Source organism: Apus apus, chromosome 3, assembly GCF_020740795.1.
Source record: "Apus apus isolate bApuApu2 chromosome 3, bApuApu2.pri.cur, whole genome shotgun sequence".
Lineage (NCBI taxonomy): Eukaryota > Metazoa > Chordata > Aves > Apodiformes > Apodidae > Apus > Apus apus.
Window position 1 is genome coordinate 84,505,477 of NC_067284.1, and position 19,016 is coordinate 84,524,492.

A 19,016-nucleotide genomic window follows, 5' to 3' on the forward strand; every position below is an offset into this window, starting at 1 on the left:
AGATTGTAGTGTTAGTATTTTTCCATTTTATCCTTACAGCATTTTGATTTGAGAATGCTATTTATTCTAAGAGAAAATAACTCCTATCTTTAATATTTTCAGAATTTTGGCTTTCTATAGGTGTAATTGGCTTCATTAACATTGATGTTTGTATTAATTTTCCTTTTAAAAAAATTATTATGTGTACCTTTATTTATTTGTTTACAAGATTAAAAGCATCCATAGCCATCAAATTCTAAAATTTTGCAGAACAAAATCATATTAATACTCACTATTAATGTGTAATCACTTATTTATGCAAACAATTTATCTAAATAATGTAGTTAACTCTAAATCAAGTGAACAAATATATTAATATTTCAGTTTTGTTCAGTTTGTTTTAAAAATGTTTATTAACATTTTACTTTGCAATAGGTAAAGAAAGTTCCAGCTTCAGTGAATAGAAATGCAAAGCAATTGCTTTCACCTATTTTTATGCTGCAGGTTCATAAATGTAAAATCAAAGATTTGAGAGCAGATTTTGCATGCCTTTCTTAAAATAAGTTTTTAATAAAATGGCTCACTTGACTGGTTTGAGATATGCGACGCGTCCGATTATACAAAGCCATGGAATCTCCCTCCCGTGTTCTTTCAATTCGCCATCCCCACGCTAGCATAGTTTTTAGTGATTCCTTGATTGGCCATCGATAAATTTCTTTCTCCTAGAAGAATGCACATGCAATTGTTGCCTTTATTATTATCTAGCTGTACGTAGCAAAAAAAAAAATAAAAATCTATTAGGCTTATGCCTGGTTATACTGCGATGCAAAGAAATGTACTGAAATCAGCCCTTATGGCCCAAGAATACTGCAAAAAAGCAAATAAATCATAGAAGATATTAAAAAGTTTCTTTATCATTTCAGAGGTAGGCATAATAATTCTGGCCCTTCAGGAAGCTGATGATAAGGATTTCCAGAAAGCATTTCTGCTGAAACAGATTACACTCATTGCCTCTTGCCCTGTCACTGTGCATCCCTGTAAAGAGAATACATCCACCTTTGTAACTAGCATTTAGGTACCAGGAAATACAGATAATATCCCCATCACCTTTCCCTTCTTTAAACTGAACAAACCCAGCTCCTTCAGACTTTGCTTCATTTATCAAGTTCTCCAGGTTTCTAATAATCTTGGTGGCCCTCTACTGGAGACCAAAGTCTAAACCTACATCTTCACAAAGCAAGCAGGCATTCCTGTATGACTTTACTGCAAAATTATATGGGCAGGGTGACACTTGAGTTTCACTAGAAGTCATGCTATGCAAATTCTGCCATGAGAGAATATAGGTCAAGTGGTCTACTTATTGTAAAAGAAACCCGTTCTATTTTTTTGAGATTTTGAAGAAGGCAACACATTAGCTGATGCTCTCTCAACACATTTTTTAAAAGTGATACAAACCAGAATGATATTTTCACAATGAAGCAACCTTTCAATCACTCTGGATCAAGAATGAACAAATTGCTTTACCTTTTCAGATAGTAATTTATATTGTTTCATTAGTGGCTGCACTTTTGCAGATTCAGAGTAGGTTTCACCATATGTCCATCCATTGGCAAACTGAAACAAATAATAAGAGAGGAAAAAAAAGATTATGGAAATTATGGAAAATCCTACTTTTATTGGTAGAAAGGAACTGATTAGTGCTTCTGTAGGGCTGTTCCCTTAAAATTTCCTTTATCCTACTTGCTCGACATTTTCACAGCCAACATTTATATTATCTACGCATAACAAAACTATTATGAAGCACACAGTATTTTTTAAAATTAAGGATTACATAAAGCTAACATTTCAATACATTCTTATTTTAAATATTTATGTAGAGTAGAATACAGTGCTACAGTTGAGGAACCATTTTAAATAAAGAAAACAGCACAAAGGAATAAAAACCCTGAAGAGGTTTTTCAGTTAAGAAATTGAAATTTCAAGTCAATAAAAACCTTAAACAATTAGCAAGTATGTATATTCAAAAGCCAACAATAAAAATTACCAAATTATTTAAATACTTATGTGCGCTTACAGAACTCACCTTTCAACTGCATTTTAGGAAAATATATGTTTTTATCTTACTAACATACCAACACGTAGCATTTTGGGTAATAATAATATCCAGAGCAAACTATTTAAGGATTAAATACATTAAAATAAAAATTCTGGGTTTGCTGTAAGAGGAATACAGATTTTACCTTTTCCATTGACCATTTGTCATGAGAGTGTTCTGCATATTTGTTAATGAAATATTCTAGCTTTTCAGGGATTGTAATGCTGAAAGTGAAGAGAAAAAAAAAAAAGCCATTATATCACACATGCTAAAATGTGAATGCCTTTGTTTTGAAGAAAATTTTGAAAGAAATAATTAGTAATGCATACATCCATTCAGAGCATGTCATTGTGCTCTCTTTCCTTGCATACAGTTTGCTCCAAGCCCCAGCTAAATCAAGGAAAAAACCTGAGTTACTTAATAGGCACAGAATGAGAACCACAGCTGTTGTAGGAATTTTACTTCTTCAACACATGTGCACAGAAAACTCAATTATTACAACTAAGCACTCAAACTTTTTGTCACATATTTCTATTATTAGCATTCATTTTCTTAAATTTAAAGATTTATCTGAGTCATAGTTTCAGAAATACCGTCATATCTTATTGCACATGTCCATTATAAACTAAGTGTGGTAACAGTGTTTTTTAAAATACATCATCTATTTTGTATATTCCTATAAATTTAATTGTATGATTGAAGCACTATAACTTATGACAACTCAAAAGTTATATGCTGAAGGCTTTATTTTTCAACACCCCAGTGAATAATAAAAATATTTAAATCCTTACTAAAAATGAAAAAACCCCACAAATAAGATTAGCCCTTCCACATGTGTAAAAGACCGTGCAGAATTTCGGGTTTCTGAAGCAAAAAGGAAGAGCAACTACTCTTAACTGTCAAACAAGTACCAGAGAAACAATACTCTTCTAAAAATAATTTATAAAATATAAATCTTTTCCTGCACTGGGATTCCTAAAAATGAAAAGCAATAATTCTTCCTCACTAATGGAATAGCAAAATCTTGCTTCCTAAGAAGTTTGGCAGCAAAAGTGTTACAGTGCCATCTACTGCAAAGTAGACGAGTTTAGTTTTTAATCTTCAGTCACAGAGTAGGAAGCAGAAATGTAAAACTAAATTATTTCAGAGTAACGGTTTGTAAGAGCCTAACCACACACACAAACTGGAAAACTCTCATCCAGCATGGTCATCAATTTTTTTATTGTTAGGAAGTGTGTATTTTGAGAGGAACTCTACTAATGCTAAAATACTTTCAATCATTTCAGAAATTCAATAAATTGACAAGCACAATAGTGTCATACTGTATGTAGCTTCATAGGATTAGGCCTAAGACTAGTCAACAATGCAATCCAGGATTTGCATGTTAAAAGAATATAGGATAGGTTAGACTTGACACTGAGAGGAGGAGTCTTTTGTCTTGAATCATCACTGAACTATTGACTCCTGTGGCAATGAGGTGACTGCTGATTTAGGCAATACTAAATAACTCGTTTTGAGTTCTTAAAATATATTCTGGCTATCTACAATATTCCTCTGAGATGACACCAGGTAAAGTAATCTTTGGTTAGTTAAATGGCAGTATGTTCTTAATAAATTTTTTTACATCTTCATATATCTTAAATACATCTTAGCCAAATCATTTTTAATGGTCACTAATGTGATTGATATACCAGTCTAGAATATGGCTTTTACTACCATATTTCAATGTGCGTACGTGCACAAGCATGCTATAACAAAGGTATCAATCTACAAATGGCATTCCGTGTTCTGAATGTTAATAGAGACAGAAGGCTCACAAAGGCAATCGAAACAAATGTCTTACAACTGGCATTTTTCAAGATATAGTGCCTAATCGCACTGTTGTAAGACTACTCTGTACTAAAGATAATGCAGCTCCGGCTGAGTTCAAAAATCAGAGCACAAAAATCCCATTCAGATGTGTGTTTTTTCTGTCAAATATACTTAAAAGAGCATGGGCAGAGTCTTGACTGCCTTTCTATCCAATACTCCATTATTCATAGTAAAAAGAGGTTATGTGAAAGCATGATCATAAGCATTTTCTGTAGGTACATTGTCATTCACACACACTGGAATTTGTGTTCTGGCATATGTTAATAATGACAGGGATTACGAAGACTAGGCTACTTTTCTGCTTCTAAAAACATGCTGGTTTGTTTGCAGCAGACATGAAAATGTAAAGGGACAGCTCTAACTTCAGGCTGAAAATACATTAAAAATGTTCAAGGTTGAGAAATAAATTAGTTATGCAACTGGATACTTATTGCTTGATAGGGTTTAAAATAAATAAAAAATAAAAATACGAGTTTAAAGTCTCAATTTTATCTAGAAGATAAGCGTTTAGAAGAGGATAAAAGCTGCAAGTCCACATTGTACCCAGCAACAGACTCCATCTTTTGTTTACACATTAATGAAAAAAAAAACACAAAACCTAGCTGCAAAAAAGAATTCCTTACTTTGATGTATCAACAGGTTGAGGGTTAAAGTTCCCATCTGAATCCATAGAAGCCTGTTTTTCCACCATATTGATGTAATTTGATTCCATATAGTCTGGAGGTAAGGCCCCTGCAACTGCACTCAAACAAGGCAAAGCAAGTTTGAACAGTTCTTGTTCATACTTCTGTGGAACACACAGGGGACAGAGAGTAGTGAACACAAGCTATTAACATCACTGCTAAAACTGATATACCTGCATTTGAAACCAAGCAGACACAGAATGGCTTTCCTACTCCATGTGAAATTGAATTTTTGCTCTGAAAATACAGGAAATTGACTGCTGTTCAAAGCATATTATACACTATAGATAAAGCTAGGATCAAATCTTGCTGAAGTAAGTGGGAAACGTACTGACTTCACTGGGAGTAACACTGTTTTTCAAATGTCTGGAAAGGGAACACAACACAGGAATATGCATAGGATTTCTAAAAATTAGATTTGAAATGGAACTCACAAAGTTTTAGGCAGGCTAGATAAAAAAGCTCACAGAATAAGCAATAAACACATACCAAGGTTATTATTAAACTTTTGTCCAAATAGCATTGAGGCAAGGGTAATTAAACTACAAGTATTGAGCAAAGGACTATGCTCTTTTTTTAAGGAAGAACAGTGTGAGAAGTAGCAAAGTACAGCATTCAGTCACCTGCAGATGCTTGAATTTGCTTTTACGTTCTGAAGTGTAAGTGACCTGTACAGATACAACTAAAGATTACTTCATTAGTTATATAATTATTTTCAATGAGCAGATACAATGCTATACCTACGTTAAAGCAGAAGCTATAAAATGAAGATTTAATTGTATTAAAGCTAATATTTTTTCCTTTTAAGTGGATAATACAGTGTTGATAAAAGCTAGGTAAAAATGATGGATTAAAGAAAAAGGTTACAGAGTATGACTTTTACTTAGTAGACGGATATTAAAATTAATTACCTTTTGAGACAAAGCATCAAAAATACCCCAGAACAACTTTCTGGATAAATGAAGTTCTTCTTCTGAAGCAGCGCCAAAGTTACCCCATCCACCTGGCAAACAATAATACTTCCAGCATCTTTCATAATGATTTGTCAGCAACTAAAACAGAACATATTTTGAAAGCAAATAAAATACAACCATTGATACTCCATTCTGACACTTGACTATTACACAGACACTGTCAGAAAAATGTCTAACTTCTATCAAAAAGCCATGTTGTGTATCTGTTAGTGGATAAACACACAGAATGAGCAGTTCTTTCTTTTAACATTAGTAGCATATGCAAAAATTGTGTGACAGAGAGTAATTTTCCTAGGACCTCATGAACTCTGACAGCCCAGCTGAAGGCATGAATTCACCTCCATCTCTGTGCCACTATTCCAAGCACTGCTGCTTGGCGTGTAACATAGTAGAACCATGATTTCACCTAGCTCCCAATTATATTTACATGTCTAAGAACTATTCAGCAATAACTCCCAGTGTGACTCATCTGTCATGTGAGTTGTAAAATCTGCTATCAGTCTACCCTCCTGTGCTCTATTACAATTGGTAAAGGAGTTTTAACCTCTCTCTCTTTCATTAAACACAAATTTCAGGGATACTTTTTTCTTAAGTAGCTGCAAAAATCCAGATTATCGGGACCCAAATGGTGCAAGGACCTGCTGCTGGGTATTTGCCAAACTAAAACATCACAATTTTTGCATTTAATATCTCCTCTATGTCCCTGAGTCACCATCAAGAATTATACATCTCTCAGTAAAGTCAATCCCAGACTACAGATTTCTGGCAATAGCGAAGTATAAAAAAATAGTCCAAATCAGGGGCAGATTGTAAGGCACAGAATGATCTTTCTGAAAAATGTAGATTAATTTTTAATTCAGAGTTTAACAGGTCTTCAGAGAAAAAGAATTGTTTAAACATCACTTTGCAAAGCATGTTAGAAAAATATTACAAGACACAGTTAGCAAAGAGCTGACAGGATTCCCTTTTTACTGGTTGGAACAATTGCATAGATGGAAAATACAGATACTTATAAGGTAAATTTGCAGAAATAAAGACAGGCATAAAAAAAAAATCCAGGAGGAATATGCACGGTACTTTCAAATCAGAAACACATTCGTACATATAGGTAGGAGTCCCTCATTAAATGAAAATCAGTTTCCTGCCAGTGAAACCACTGAAAAGTTCTAGTTTTATCTTCAGATAAAGAGTTCACTTTCCTCAGAAACTCCTACTCCTTGTTTAGGTGTCAATGGACAAAATAATTTGCCCATTTTAACACCACGGTTCTTCTCATATCTATATCCTCGCAAAGCCTGACTTGCCAAAAGGATCTAATCGTTGTTTCCTTCCTGTTCAGTTCAGCAATACAGGAAACTCACTGCAGTCATGACCCTCCAGATCAAAAACCTGCTGTCCCAGATGTATAGGTCTCAGGGAGCTGGCATTGTTCTTTTCCCAAAGAAAACCCCTGAAGGACTATACAGGGAGTCCCAAGTTACTATTTGCAGCACACAGAATGTCACAATGCAGTAGCAAGGATCCCTTCAGGGAAGTATATTAAATTGTCAACTGCTTTTCTCCCACTGAGGCACCAAAGAATGGCTGCTTGGGCACCTTTAGTTAGACTGAGCACTTCCTGGAGGACACATTCAAATGGGCTTAAAAAAAGGAAATAATTAACGGAGAAGCAAACATTAGACACACCTTCATAAACTCATATGGAAGGATGGAAATTAGACTGAATTCCTGCTGAAACAGCAATTTATCTTTAAGAACTATGTTCTTAGACAAGGTAACAAAGATGAGGATATTCTTCAAGCCAGCATTTTCTGTTGCAATTTGTTACAAGGAATGCTGTTAAATATTAAAATATACTTTTACCTTGAGAGGCATCTTTGCATGTTCATTTAATAGAGGAACATCAAATACTAATCTTCTCAGTAAGTGTTGCATCATGGAAGGCCGCAACTGCCTAAAAGGAGACAAACCATTTCAAAAGGGTGTACCAGTAAGTAATTTACAAATTATTAAATAACTTTAAAATATACTGAAGCAACCTGTTAGTTCTATACCATTAAAATTCTTCATACTGATAAAGTAATAGGATTTTGTTTGTGTCCAAAAGAAAGCAAACAAGGGCATAACAAAGCAAACCTTCTGAACAAGCTGCAAATGAAATCCTTTAAAGAACCAGAGAAAATATCTGTTCTATAGACAGAGAAAATCAGGAAACAAAATCTTGATACAGTGCGTTATGATCACTACGCCCATGAGAAAATGCTATAATATTAATCTCTTGTAATATATCTCAATGGCTCTTAAAAATATCCTAGAAACTAATGCAGACATAAGAGCACTAACTCTTTAGTTGTGCTGAAAAAGGCATGCAGCAGTTGGGACCAACTGGAAGTACAGAAGAAACAGGTGTACCATGTATGCTAGAATGGCACAGATGTTCAGCCTTTCCAGATACATAGCAAACACTGATCCATTTTATTGGTTCTTATTAAGGTAATACATATATACACACACACACACATATATATAAACAATGTGATACATTTTATAAAGAAATGCTATGTAGTACTTCTTTTTTACAGTAATACAATAGAAATGTCTATTACTAAACAGATTTCCACATTATGCAACAACAAAAAAGCTGATCTATTAAAAAATCCTGGTGATTTGAAAGCCTATAGGTTGCTAACTCTAATTAGAAATCGAATTCTTCCATGCTTAGTCAACTTCTGATAACTGAGCCTGTAGGCTTTAAAAAAACTGGATAATAATCAGCTGGTTTTCAGACTGCAGACACTCAGATAAAAGTTGTCAAGCAGGAGTCAATAATGAAGTAAATCAATGCTAATCATTGATTAGAATTTCCAGTATAACCCAATGTCTATAAACATCTCCACAGAACTGTATAATTTACTGATCAGCAACCATACTGTCAAATGGTACAGCTAAAATTTTTGAAATTGGCACATCAATGTATGCATGATTTGACAATTCCAGAACTTTGTCTTTTTGCTGTATATTCTCTTAGTTAAGGCTGAGTGGAGAATGGATTGAAAACAGCCCAAAGAGAAGGGCTTGGGGGTGATGGTGGACAAGAAGGTCAACATGAGCCAGCAATGTGCACTTGCAGCCAAGAAAGTCAGCCATGTCCTGGGCTGCATCAAAAGAAGCGTGGCCAGTAGGTCACAAGAGGGGATTCTACCCCTTTCTCAGCTCTTGTGAGACTCCACCTGGAGTACTGTGTCCAATTCTGGAGCCCACAATATAAAAAGGACACTGAGGTCCTGGAGAGAGTCCAGAGAAGAGCCACAAAGATGATCAGAGGACTGGAGCACCTCTCCTATGAAGACAGGCTATGAGAGTTGGGGTTGTTCAGCCTGGAGAAGAGAAGGCTGCGGGGAGACCTTAGAGCCGCCTTTCAGCACCTGAAGGGGGCCTGCAGGAAAGCTGGGGAGGGACTTTTTTCAAGGGCTTGCAGTGAGAGGACAAGGGATAATGGATCAAAACTGGAAGATGGGAGATTTAGGTTAGATATTAGGAAGGAATTCTTTAGTGTGAGGGTGGTGAGACACTGGAACAAGGCACTCAGGGAAGTCATGGAAGGCCCATCTCCGGAAGCATTCAAGGCCAGGTTGGATGGTACTTTGTGCAACCTGGTCTAGTGGGAGGTGTCGCTGCCCATGCAGGGAGGTTGGAACTAGATAATCTCTAAAGTCTCTTCCAACTCAAACCATTCTATGATTCTATGATTAACAACCAAGGTTTGAATTTAAACAACCTGGTATTAGTAAAATAACTGAGGACTGCATATGAGTAATTAATAAAGTTGGAAATTTAATACAGTATGTTTATAAATATTGTATAAATATCTGCTAAAAATATATATCTTAATTGTACTACTGGTGGTATAGTTATGCATTCCCGTATTATAAACATCAGGGGCTACTTTATCAATTAGCATTTTTGCACAGCCAGGAATATTTTCTTACCCACAGATAGACAGCAAACATTCTTCAATAGCATCACGCTGAGCTTTGGTAAGAGAACATCCCTTTGAGAGTCTGTACACAGTGTGTAATAAGGAATCGATGAGGGAAGCATGGTGCTCTGTGCCAGCAAAAAGAGGAGCACATCGGGTCAACAGAGGCAATACTGCTGTGCAAAGGTATCTATTCAGAGCCAAAGCCATATCCGTAGCACTTAAAGCAGCCTATGAATTAAATGGGACAGAAATTAGATTTGTATCATCAGTGTTGTTACATATGAAAAGAACTTGCTTGGTTTTCTTTTGTAGGAATTTTAAAGAGGGAAAACACACATTTCCAAAACATACAAATGAGGATTTGATACCTAGCTTCTTTTCTGCTTCTAAATTCTCACAGATGGCTTTTGTTTTGTTTTGAATTAATGAAAACAAACAGTAAAGGTAACAATTCAAAACCAAAACAATTTTTAAGACCATATTAAATAATGTCATATTTGCTTAAGAGAGCGTTACAGAATCAGGTAATATGAGTCAAATCTACATTTACAAAGTTCATTGTGTTTCTGTGCGACTATCAAGGCCAAATTCCACCAAATGAAAAATCTTCACATCCTCTTTCTTAAATAACAACACAACAATTTTCAGAAAAATGTTCTCACAACAGGTCAAATATGGGGAACCAAAGTCCATACCTTAGCCCCCATATAAGCTCTCTAAGTCTGATCTTTCTGGACCAAGCCAGGTAAGAAAAATTAGATGGTCACAAGGCACACAGAAAAAAAGGCAGCAACTCTGAGTAGGAACTAAAGAAAAATTCAGTGATTTCCTAAATAATATGTAGGTGTCCCTAACAAAGCCTAGACGTGAACACTTTCTGTAGATCTCTGAAAAGACACTCTCAGCTAGGTTGCTCCATAGGCCATTTATCTGATTTTGATTCCACAGCACAAGCTCAGAAAGTCTCCTGGGGAAACGCATTGCTTCTGTTACAGACATGGGCACCAATGGGGGCTTTTTATAAAGTGTACATCCTCCTGGGGAATGTTTATTCACTGTTCTCCAAGTATTCTCAAAGCTCAGCAGCAAAAGGCAGATCATCCAGCATTTGAGAAATATGGAAGACAACATGAAGAAATAAAAAATTGGTTTTTGAGGTAAGCAAAATGCTGCAGTGTTCAGTAAGATAACAGAATCAAAATAAAAACACACTTAAAACCCTTACTGTATCTAAAGAAGCAGCAGCACGAAGATCTGGCAGAAAGCCAACTTCAAGAAGGTGCAGAAGAAAATCCTGATCCTCAATTCCATAGACCCTGTCAAGGAACAAAACCATGGCTGCCTTGTGATCTGGGCAAAACCCCGCAGACATGTCAGGTTCCACCACAGTACCATCTAAAAGGAAGAAATAAGACTTCAATGATAAGGATCATCCTTCACCAGCAGACAATGCAGTCATGCTACTACTTGTCAGATGTTTTGAGTCTCTGTTAATATGTAGGCATCTTCTCAATGGTTTTTTACACAAAGGCAACATATTTTTAGTGAACTGAATAAGAATGCGTAAGGCAAATTTTATGCAGATAGACCTTAAAGTCCATACAGGCTTTGGGTATTAAGGGATTCTTACTAGTTGATATTCTAATATAAGTACCCAAAACAAACTAATTAATCTACAGAACTACCTAGTTCTCAGAAGAAGCAGACAGAAAGTAAAAAAATACAATTCTTTATCAAGCATCCCAGAAATGCAGCACTTGTAAGCATATCTGTAATGTGTGACAATGAATAAGGATTGTGTTAAAAAATCCCCTGCATCTGAAAGCCTCTTAGGTATCTGAAAGGAATTCACTGAAATATTTTTAAATTTTCATACTTTCATTTTCAAAACCAAATAAACAATTCTGTATCTATGAGCTCTATGCTACTGAGATATCACCTATAGATATGCCACTATTTGGAATATAGATAAATAATGGTGTAATGGAATGACTGATCTCTTTATCTCTTCTACTGTAATCTACTGGGCATTTTTGTGCTGTAAATCCCTAGACACCTAGACACTTCCATGTTGCAATTATAGTGTTTTCTATCCAGATACCCCAAACCATGTAATTCTTTTCCATTTTATACTGACACTCACATAGCTCCCACTATTGCAATTAATTCTATGTAGGCAGAAAACACAAAGAAATGCATTTGCCTATGTGTGTCACAGAATCATAGAACTATTCAGGTTGGAAAAGACCCTTGGGATCACCAAGTCCATCATCCCTACTTTGCAAAGTTCTCCCCTAAACCATATCCACCAACATCACATCCAAATGATCCTTAAATACATCCAGGGATGGTCACTCAACCACCTCCCTGGGAAGCCTATTCCAGTGTCTAACCACTGTCTCTGTGAAAACATTTTTCCTAATGTAACTTCACTATAGTTGCTGAAGAGCAACTCTGGTGTCTTAGCAAAATCTGCTAGAAACAGCTGATAGGGTTAGAATGACAAAAGCTAAAGATTACGTTATCAAGAAAACATTACAAGACTGTAATTTTTAAAAATATTTTAGAAAAACAGAAAGTATGCATTTTTAAATTTCTTTTTAAATTTCTTTTTAAAGTTGTAAGTTTTTCATTATTCGATTTGAATTATTTACATCATTTAAGTGTATACATAATTATTGACTACAGCATGCAGTAAAAAAAATATAAACACTTGAAATAATTTTTCTTCTAATTCACATAAACAATTTAATTTCTATAACATTTTTAAATGCTGAGTGAAGTATGAGTATCCATATGTAATTAAATTACAAAACACAAGAATGGGACAGAAGAAAAAAAAAAAGTAAAATTATCATCTTACCTTTAGATATGGTTGGCATGTGAAAAGGAATACTAATTACTCCCACCAAATCTTCCAGTGGAATCAAAGATCGTAGAATTGATCTGATTCTAATAGCTTCCCCTTTGCCAGCATGTATCAGCTAAGGAAGAAAAATTTAAAAATTAACAGTCTTCTTTCTATCTTCTGTATGTGTTCATGCTCTGGAAACTACCTGAACCATTGATAGACATGAACAACTGCTCTCAAAATCACATTAAAATTAAAAATGTAAATTTCACTCAATCTATACTTATTTGCTGTATTTTTTATGTACATGTGCATCTGTTTGGTTATTAAATAAAACTAAGCCTCTTTTCAGAAAGGAATGTTAGGTAAAATAAGTGAACAAAGCATTAGAATTTATTACACGGGAGGGGGGAAGCAGAAGATTTTCAGATTAAAAAAAGCCAAAACTTCGTCCTTGCCAAAATCTAGCACTTCCAAGCCGCCAAGTTGTTTCAATTTTGTTCTTAAAAAGGTAATGAGACAGGGAGAGTTTTACTCAAAACAGATATTCATACACTGACGTTATACAGAAGTCTCAATTCTCAAGTTATCAATCTCTGCACAAATCTGATACTGATCTATACTGATCTAAGTGAATTAGGGCACATTTCAGGGTGAAATGAGAAACTGTGTATAACTAAGTAAAATTTCAGAAGAACAGGAAAGTATTTTGAAGGTATCTGAAGGGGGCCGACAGGAAAGCTGAGGAGGGACTTTTTACAAGGGCATGTAGAGATAAGACAAAGGGTAATGGTTTTAAACTGGAAAAGGGTAGATTTAAGTTAGACATTGGAAGACATTCTTGTCTGTGAGGTTGGTAAGACACTGGAAGAGGTTGCCCAGGGAAGCTGTGGTTGCCCTCTCCCTGGAAATGCTCAAGGCCAGGTTGTATGGGGCTTTGAGCAACCTTATCTAGTTGGAGATGTCCTTGTCAATACAGGGGGGATGGAATTAGATTATCTTTAAGGTTCCTTCAATTTCAAACTGTTCTATTATTATCTACATTAAGATACTATGAATCCATACCTCTGCTTTAATACCTGACAAAATGTTACTATGAAAAAGGCAAACAGGAAATCACAGAAAAATCAGTACAACAACTTTGCCTTCACTTTCCAATGCATGAAGACCTAAAACTTACATGCATTTCAGGGGCACAACGTCCTAAAAGATCAATCAAAGCAGCATAAAAGGTCATGATTGCATTTCCCATGTGAATAGTGTCATCTTCTTGTTCGTCCACTTCACTGTAATTAGTTAAATGTTAAAACAATTAGAAGATGAAAAAAAAATACAGAACAGCTTTTACATCAGCAATAAAGAAAATCTGCTCATAGGTGTAAGAGCTCATACATAGGGGCTTCCTATTAACTAGTGGACTGTTAGTAGAATAAAACAGAATTAAATCTGTCCCTGAAAGTGTATAGTGGCATCTGCATTGTTACAATTTGTCCCATTTTTCATCAGAGGACTGATTCTTAACTGAATGACAAAGAACAAAAAGAATTCTAAATAGGATTTAATATTTAGTTACTTAACAGTGCAGAGCAAGCACTATTTGGCTGAGACAAAACTCTACCCTCTGTAGAATCCAATGAAGAATACAGCTCACAATTCACATATTAAAATAAGCAAGCCAATTCATGACTAAGAGTTTAAAACGAATAAACAAAAATTGTGGCAATGTAAGCAATTTCACTGCACCTACAGGGTTTTACTAGATCCATTACTTGGAGATGGCCCATCTCTTGTTTGATCTTCTGATATCTGTATTGCTTCCTCCATGGCAGCGAGTAATCCATTGCCTCCCTCTCCTCTTAGAGCTGGACCAAAACATTCAGGTCGGCGGATAAGCAGTCTGACTACAACATTAGCATTCTCCTCCACACTCTCTCCTACCAGATAGAGCAAAAATCAAGATTTCAGATTATATCAAAAAGACTTCTGAAATATAATCAGGAAAAGGTACACAAAAGTACAGAATGTATGAATCAGTAAATACATTTAACTGCAAAACAGTCTAAATTTCATTACAAAGTCACATAAGCACACAGATATACTCTCTTATTCTAATAAAAGCTATGAAATAAAACCTCTTAAATCAAAATTAAACAAAGAAGTAACTATGTAATGAAGGATGTTTAAAGCATACTGAAGCTACTGATTTGTAGTAAAGACCCATAGTCAAGTGAGAGAGCTAATGAGGAGATCAAGGTAGCTGCTAAACACTAAAATTGGACTATCTAAATTTTCATTAAAGATGAGGCTTTGGCTCTATGACTAGCATCAGTTTAATCACAAAAATATTAAGAATCCTGTGCTCTGCTTCCAAAGGAGATGTGTGCATTTCAAATACTGAAGATGGATCTCAAAATTGGCACATATGCTCCTAGGCTATGTGAAATGGGCATTCAAGTTACTGTTTGGCTTACATGATTCTACTCTTTTGAAAAAATGTCCTTTAAATTTATGATAACTTATTAAGTTGGCTTGTATTATTATTTTAAATTACAAACTTATTTGAATTACAGGCTTCTACTCTACCATTGCAAAAAACAGCAAAACGAAGAAAATCCAAATATCGCTCTCCTTCAACTGGATTCCATCCGATGTCTGGGTAACCTTTACAAATCAACAAAGGACAACTCTGCAATCCACATCCAGCCAAGTAGCGAACAACCTATGAGTGAGGTAAGAAGAAAACAGTATTAATTGTGAAAAAGAAAAGAGCAGTTTCAAAGGGAAGCATCCTCATGCATTCTCTCAGGTATGGTGTCCATGTTCTGTTATCCCCCCAAAAAACATAAAATATTTTGGGCAAATCATAAGAACACTCACTTTCTTAGTTCACTTTCCCAGTCTTTTCCTACTTCTGCCATGCACTGCAAGGCCTTACTTATCCCAATTCCATTTTTCCTCTCTCTAAATCACTGCTTTGCTATACATACCTTATTCCTCTTGCAACCCTGAGTGTTCCAAATTAGTTTTGTAATTGTCCTGGTCTGAGCCAGGATGAAGCCAATTTTCCTTTTACTGATTTTTTTTTTTTTCCCTTCAGTAATCTCTCTTTTAACTAGCAACAACTGTTGCAGCTAGTGGACTGATAACACTGGAATGTTTATGTTACTGACGAGACTCCAAGGTTATGTCTTTGCCCTGCTGGCTCAGACACTACCAGGAGATCTATGACCCACCCCATAGGGGAGGCTGAATTAAACAGCAAAATTGGGCACAGATATTCCTTTCCATATATCTATGTAAGCTCAGAGGAAGGTCAGAGATTACAGAAGACAACTTCCTTCCTGTTTCTCCTTCACTTCTCTTCAGTCCACGGCCGGTGTCCAGTGAGGACAATCCAGGGCATAGAGAGCATTGCTGTCTCTGGTTTAATTGCGGATCCTAAGTCAAATTGTGACAGTAATATTCCCCAACTATACACTCCCCATATTTGAAAAGACATGTTCTAATATAACTCAGAGGTCTACTATTTTATTTTAACTTTTTCTTTTCACTTGTCTTTTTTTCTCCCTTTCTTTTTAGACACACAGAAGTAACATTCCCTGTAATCCAGACTGATAGCATCAGTAGTTTTCAGTTGGCCCTCTCCTTTCTGAATTGTAAGAACAGTAAGCATAGCCTTCAACCAATTCAGACAGCTTCTTTTTGCTGACAATTTATAAGAACAATAAGTCTGAAAGTGTCCTTTTAAATGCATACGGTTCATCTTCCTGTTCCAAGAAAGGATCATCTGCGCTTATATTGCTCCTAATACATGCTTTCTTATAAAGGTTCTAGAATCTCCAGAATCCGAGGTCTTCAAGAACAAATTGGACAATGTATTCCACTGTCTTTCAATTACAAAGTGTTTTTTAATGTTTATCTTAAATTTGCCTTTACATTACTCAAGACACTTTTCTTATCTACCACTGACATAATAACCATTACTCTATTCCTTCTTGCAGCAGCAATTTACATATTCTACACAATTATCACATGCTCTCTTGAGCTTTTTATTCTTTAGTATAATTAATCCCAATGCCTTGAATAGTTTCTGAAACAGGTTTAAATGTTCAGAAAAATTACAGATAGATATATATAGCTATCTCTATTAAAAGTTGTCATATATTGTAAAATTTGTCATCTATTGTAACAAGTTGTCCCAAGGCTAACCAAGTAACGCTTATGGCATTATGCCACCACTGTATGTCATCATCAAGACAGAACAAAAAAGACAGATTTTAGCAGTGAAGTTTTGTTGGCTTTGAACTTCACTGTTCTCAAAGTAAGATCTGCCCTTGAGGCAATTCCTTTTGATTATACATGTGAGTAATAACTACAAACTCAGTTGAACTATCCAGACCACCAGCAGAAAGAACAATCAGTTCCTGATAGTCTTCCTCTGCAAGGTATCAAAAAATTACCACATAATTCTTATAATATCGAATTTTTATTTATCCAGGAAAAAGAAGTCTTTTCCTTTTTACAGAGGAAAACCGTGCTTGATAAAGAAGCTACCAACCTTCTCCAGATCAGGCTCCCTTAAAGCTAGAGCAAGTTCATTGTTATCCATCACAGAGGCCGCTGCAACATCTAAAGGAGTTGATCCTCGCATAGAAGGAGAAGCTGTTAAAATAACATTTCAACACCAACTTTAAAACCAACAAAATCATAGGAAATACATTAACAATTTTTTAAAATAAAATACATTTTGGCATTAGTTACCATATTATTACAAACATATCATTTATAAAAAAATCATCATGCCCTCATTTGATATTTTACCTGGATATGAATTCAGAATGCAATGCAAATGTTGAAACTAGAAACAGCTTTTCTTACACGACCTTACTCTCTCCATTTAGTTTTTGTTTTAAGATCTCATTCTTTCCAGTTTTCCTAACTGACACAACTTCATTTTGAGGAAAAGGTAGCAGAGATTTTCTATCCAAACACTAACTTTTTATCAAATGTATTGAAATAGAAAATATCTCTAAACTCTAAAACGTAAGATTATGTTATCTATTTCTTCAAACTGTTTTTATAGTTTATGCTTCTGTCCTTTACCTATACATTAATAAGTAGTTTGTGATAATTAAAAAACAATTACTATGATTATCCTAAATAATTGCATAATCTCAATTAAATGTACTAAATTAAATAGAGGATAAATGTATCTCCTCTCTAACACTTCACCCTAGAAAAGAAAGACTAACATTTTAAGAAAACTTTAAGACAGTTAATGAAAATATTGTTGCACTGGCTACGGAAGAAACTGCAACACAAACAGAGGCATGCAGAAAAAAAAACGGTGGGTTTATATATATAAATTGACAGGAAGTTTGAAATTTTGGCTTTTTTGTTTACGATCTCACACACTTACTACTTACCAAGGCCAACGCTGCTGTTTTCCAATAAATAACTAAGATGATCAAACATTGCTTTTTGATTCTGCCTGCTGATGCGGCAAAAATAACATAGAAAACGACAGCAGTTTGCCACCATCTTTGGGAAAGTGATTTCCTAAGAAGCAAAAAAAACCATACTGAAGTTCAAACTCCAAGACAGGCATAAAACTAGCACCCAGAAATCTAGATTCAAACATGAAAATGCGTGAATGCTCAGATTCACAGAGTAATAATGCATCTATTTTTAATTACTTTCAAAAATATCTCTCCCTTAAAACCCAGGAAGTATATAAACTGCTAGTTGCTAATTATAGATTCCTCCAGAATGGAAAGATAGATTCTTCTAAAAACTTAGTCAGCCACTATGCTAATGGAAATTAGTAAGAAGTTATGGTCTCACTACCTCCAGTGACTGCTCAATGTCCTACAGGATAAAGCTTTGAACAGCAACATTCTAAACTGTCTGTCTTCTAACAGTGAATTGCTTTACCTTGGATTCTCCTCCACCAAGCACATTTACCATCACTTCCATGACAGTTTCATGCATGCCTAAAGCTCTCATGAGATTTGGATGTTGGTAAAATACTTTATTATTCATGATGTCTCTACAAGAAAACAAAATGAAAAAATAGATTAACAAGTTATGGACCAATAGTTTATCTATTAGGTTATTTGCAAAGTTGATTTACTGTGCAATTCTTTACCACCTGAGGTGAAAAATTACCTCAGAGACTTTTTCAGGTTGAGTCTCAATCTGTCCTGATAGTCTGTTTTTCTGTGCACATTGTGGAAGAACCTGACCTTTCTTTTCCCATATTACAGTTATTGCCTTAATCACCACTTGATTATACCAGAGTAGGATGCTCTTCTATTTTCAATATAAATTCCATTTCAGATCTAAAAATATTTCTGACAGGAGCATGATCAAAACTGCTATATTAGTGAAAATTGTAAATTCAACTAATCAATATTTTGACAAAGCACTCTTTTCAGAATATTTCAATCTTGAGAAATTTCACATCTGCCATCAAAACCAAGAAAAAACAATTGTAGGGAAAAGAGAAGACAGAATACAGCTCTCCTGTAAGCATCAGAAACATGCATGAATATAAATCTTAGTTCATGAGTTACCATAG

General features: G+C 35.1%; 1 protein-coding gene across 1 annotated transcript in view; it reads right to left on the reverse strand.

Moving 5' to 3' along the window:
* The window catches only part of RYR2 (ryanodine receptor 2), a 375,829-nt gene that overhangs the window by 103,548 nt on the left and 253,265 nt on the right, over positions 1–19,016 (reverse strand). The window contains exons 43-57 of the mRNA XM_051615046.1: positions 18,371–18,485; positions 17,863–17,995; positions 16,995–17,098; positions 15,020–15,155; positions 14,184–14,370; positions 13,617–13,722; positions 12,449–12,569; positions 10,811–10,980; positions 9,593–9,813; positions 7,467–7,557; positions 5,541–5,681; positions 4,570–4,733; positions 2,220–2,298; positions 1,504–1,593; positions 564–701 (exon numbers count right to left, since the gene is read on the reverse strand). Coding sequence (XP_051471006.1) covers positions 564–701; positions 1,504–1,593; positions 2,220–2,298; positions 4,570–4,733; positions 5,541–5,681; positions 7,467–7,557; positions 9,593–9,813; positions 10,811–10,980; positions 12,449–12,569; positions 13,617–13,722; positions 14,184–14,370; positions 15,020–15,155; positions 16,995–17,098; positions 17,863–17,995; positions 18,371–18,485 — 1,996 coding nt within the window. The remainder of the gene's footprint in view (positions 1–563; positions 702–1,503; positions 1,594–2,219; positions 2,299–4,569; positions 4,734–5,540; positions 5,682–7,466; positions 7,558–9,592; positions 9,814–10,810; positions 10,981–12,448; positions 12,570–13,616; positions 13,723–14,183; positions 14,371–15,019; positions 15,156–16,994; positions 17,099–17,862; positions 17,996–18,370; positions 18,486–19,016) is intronic.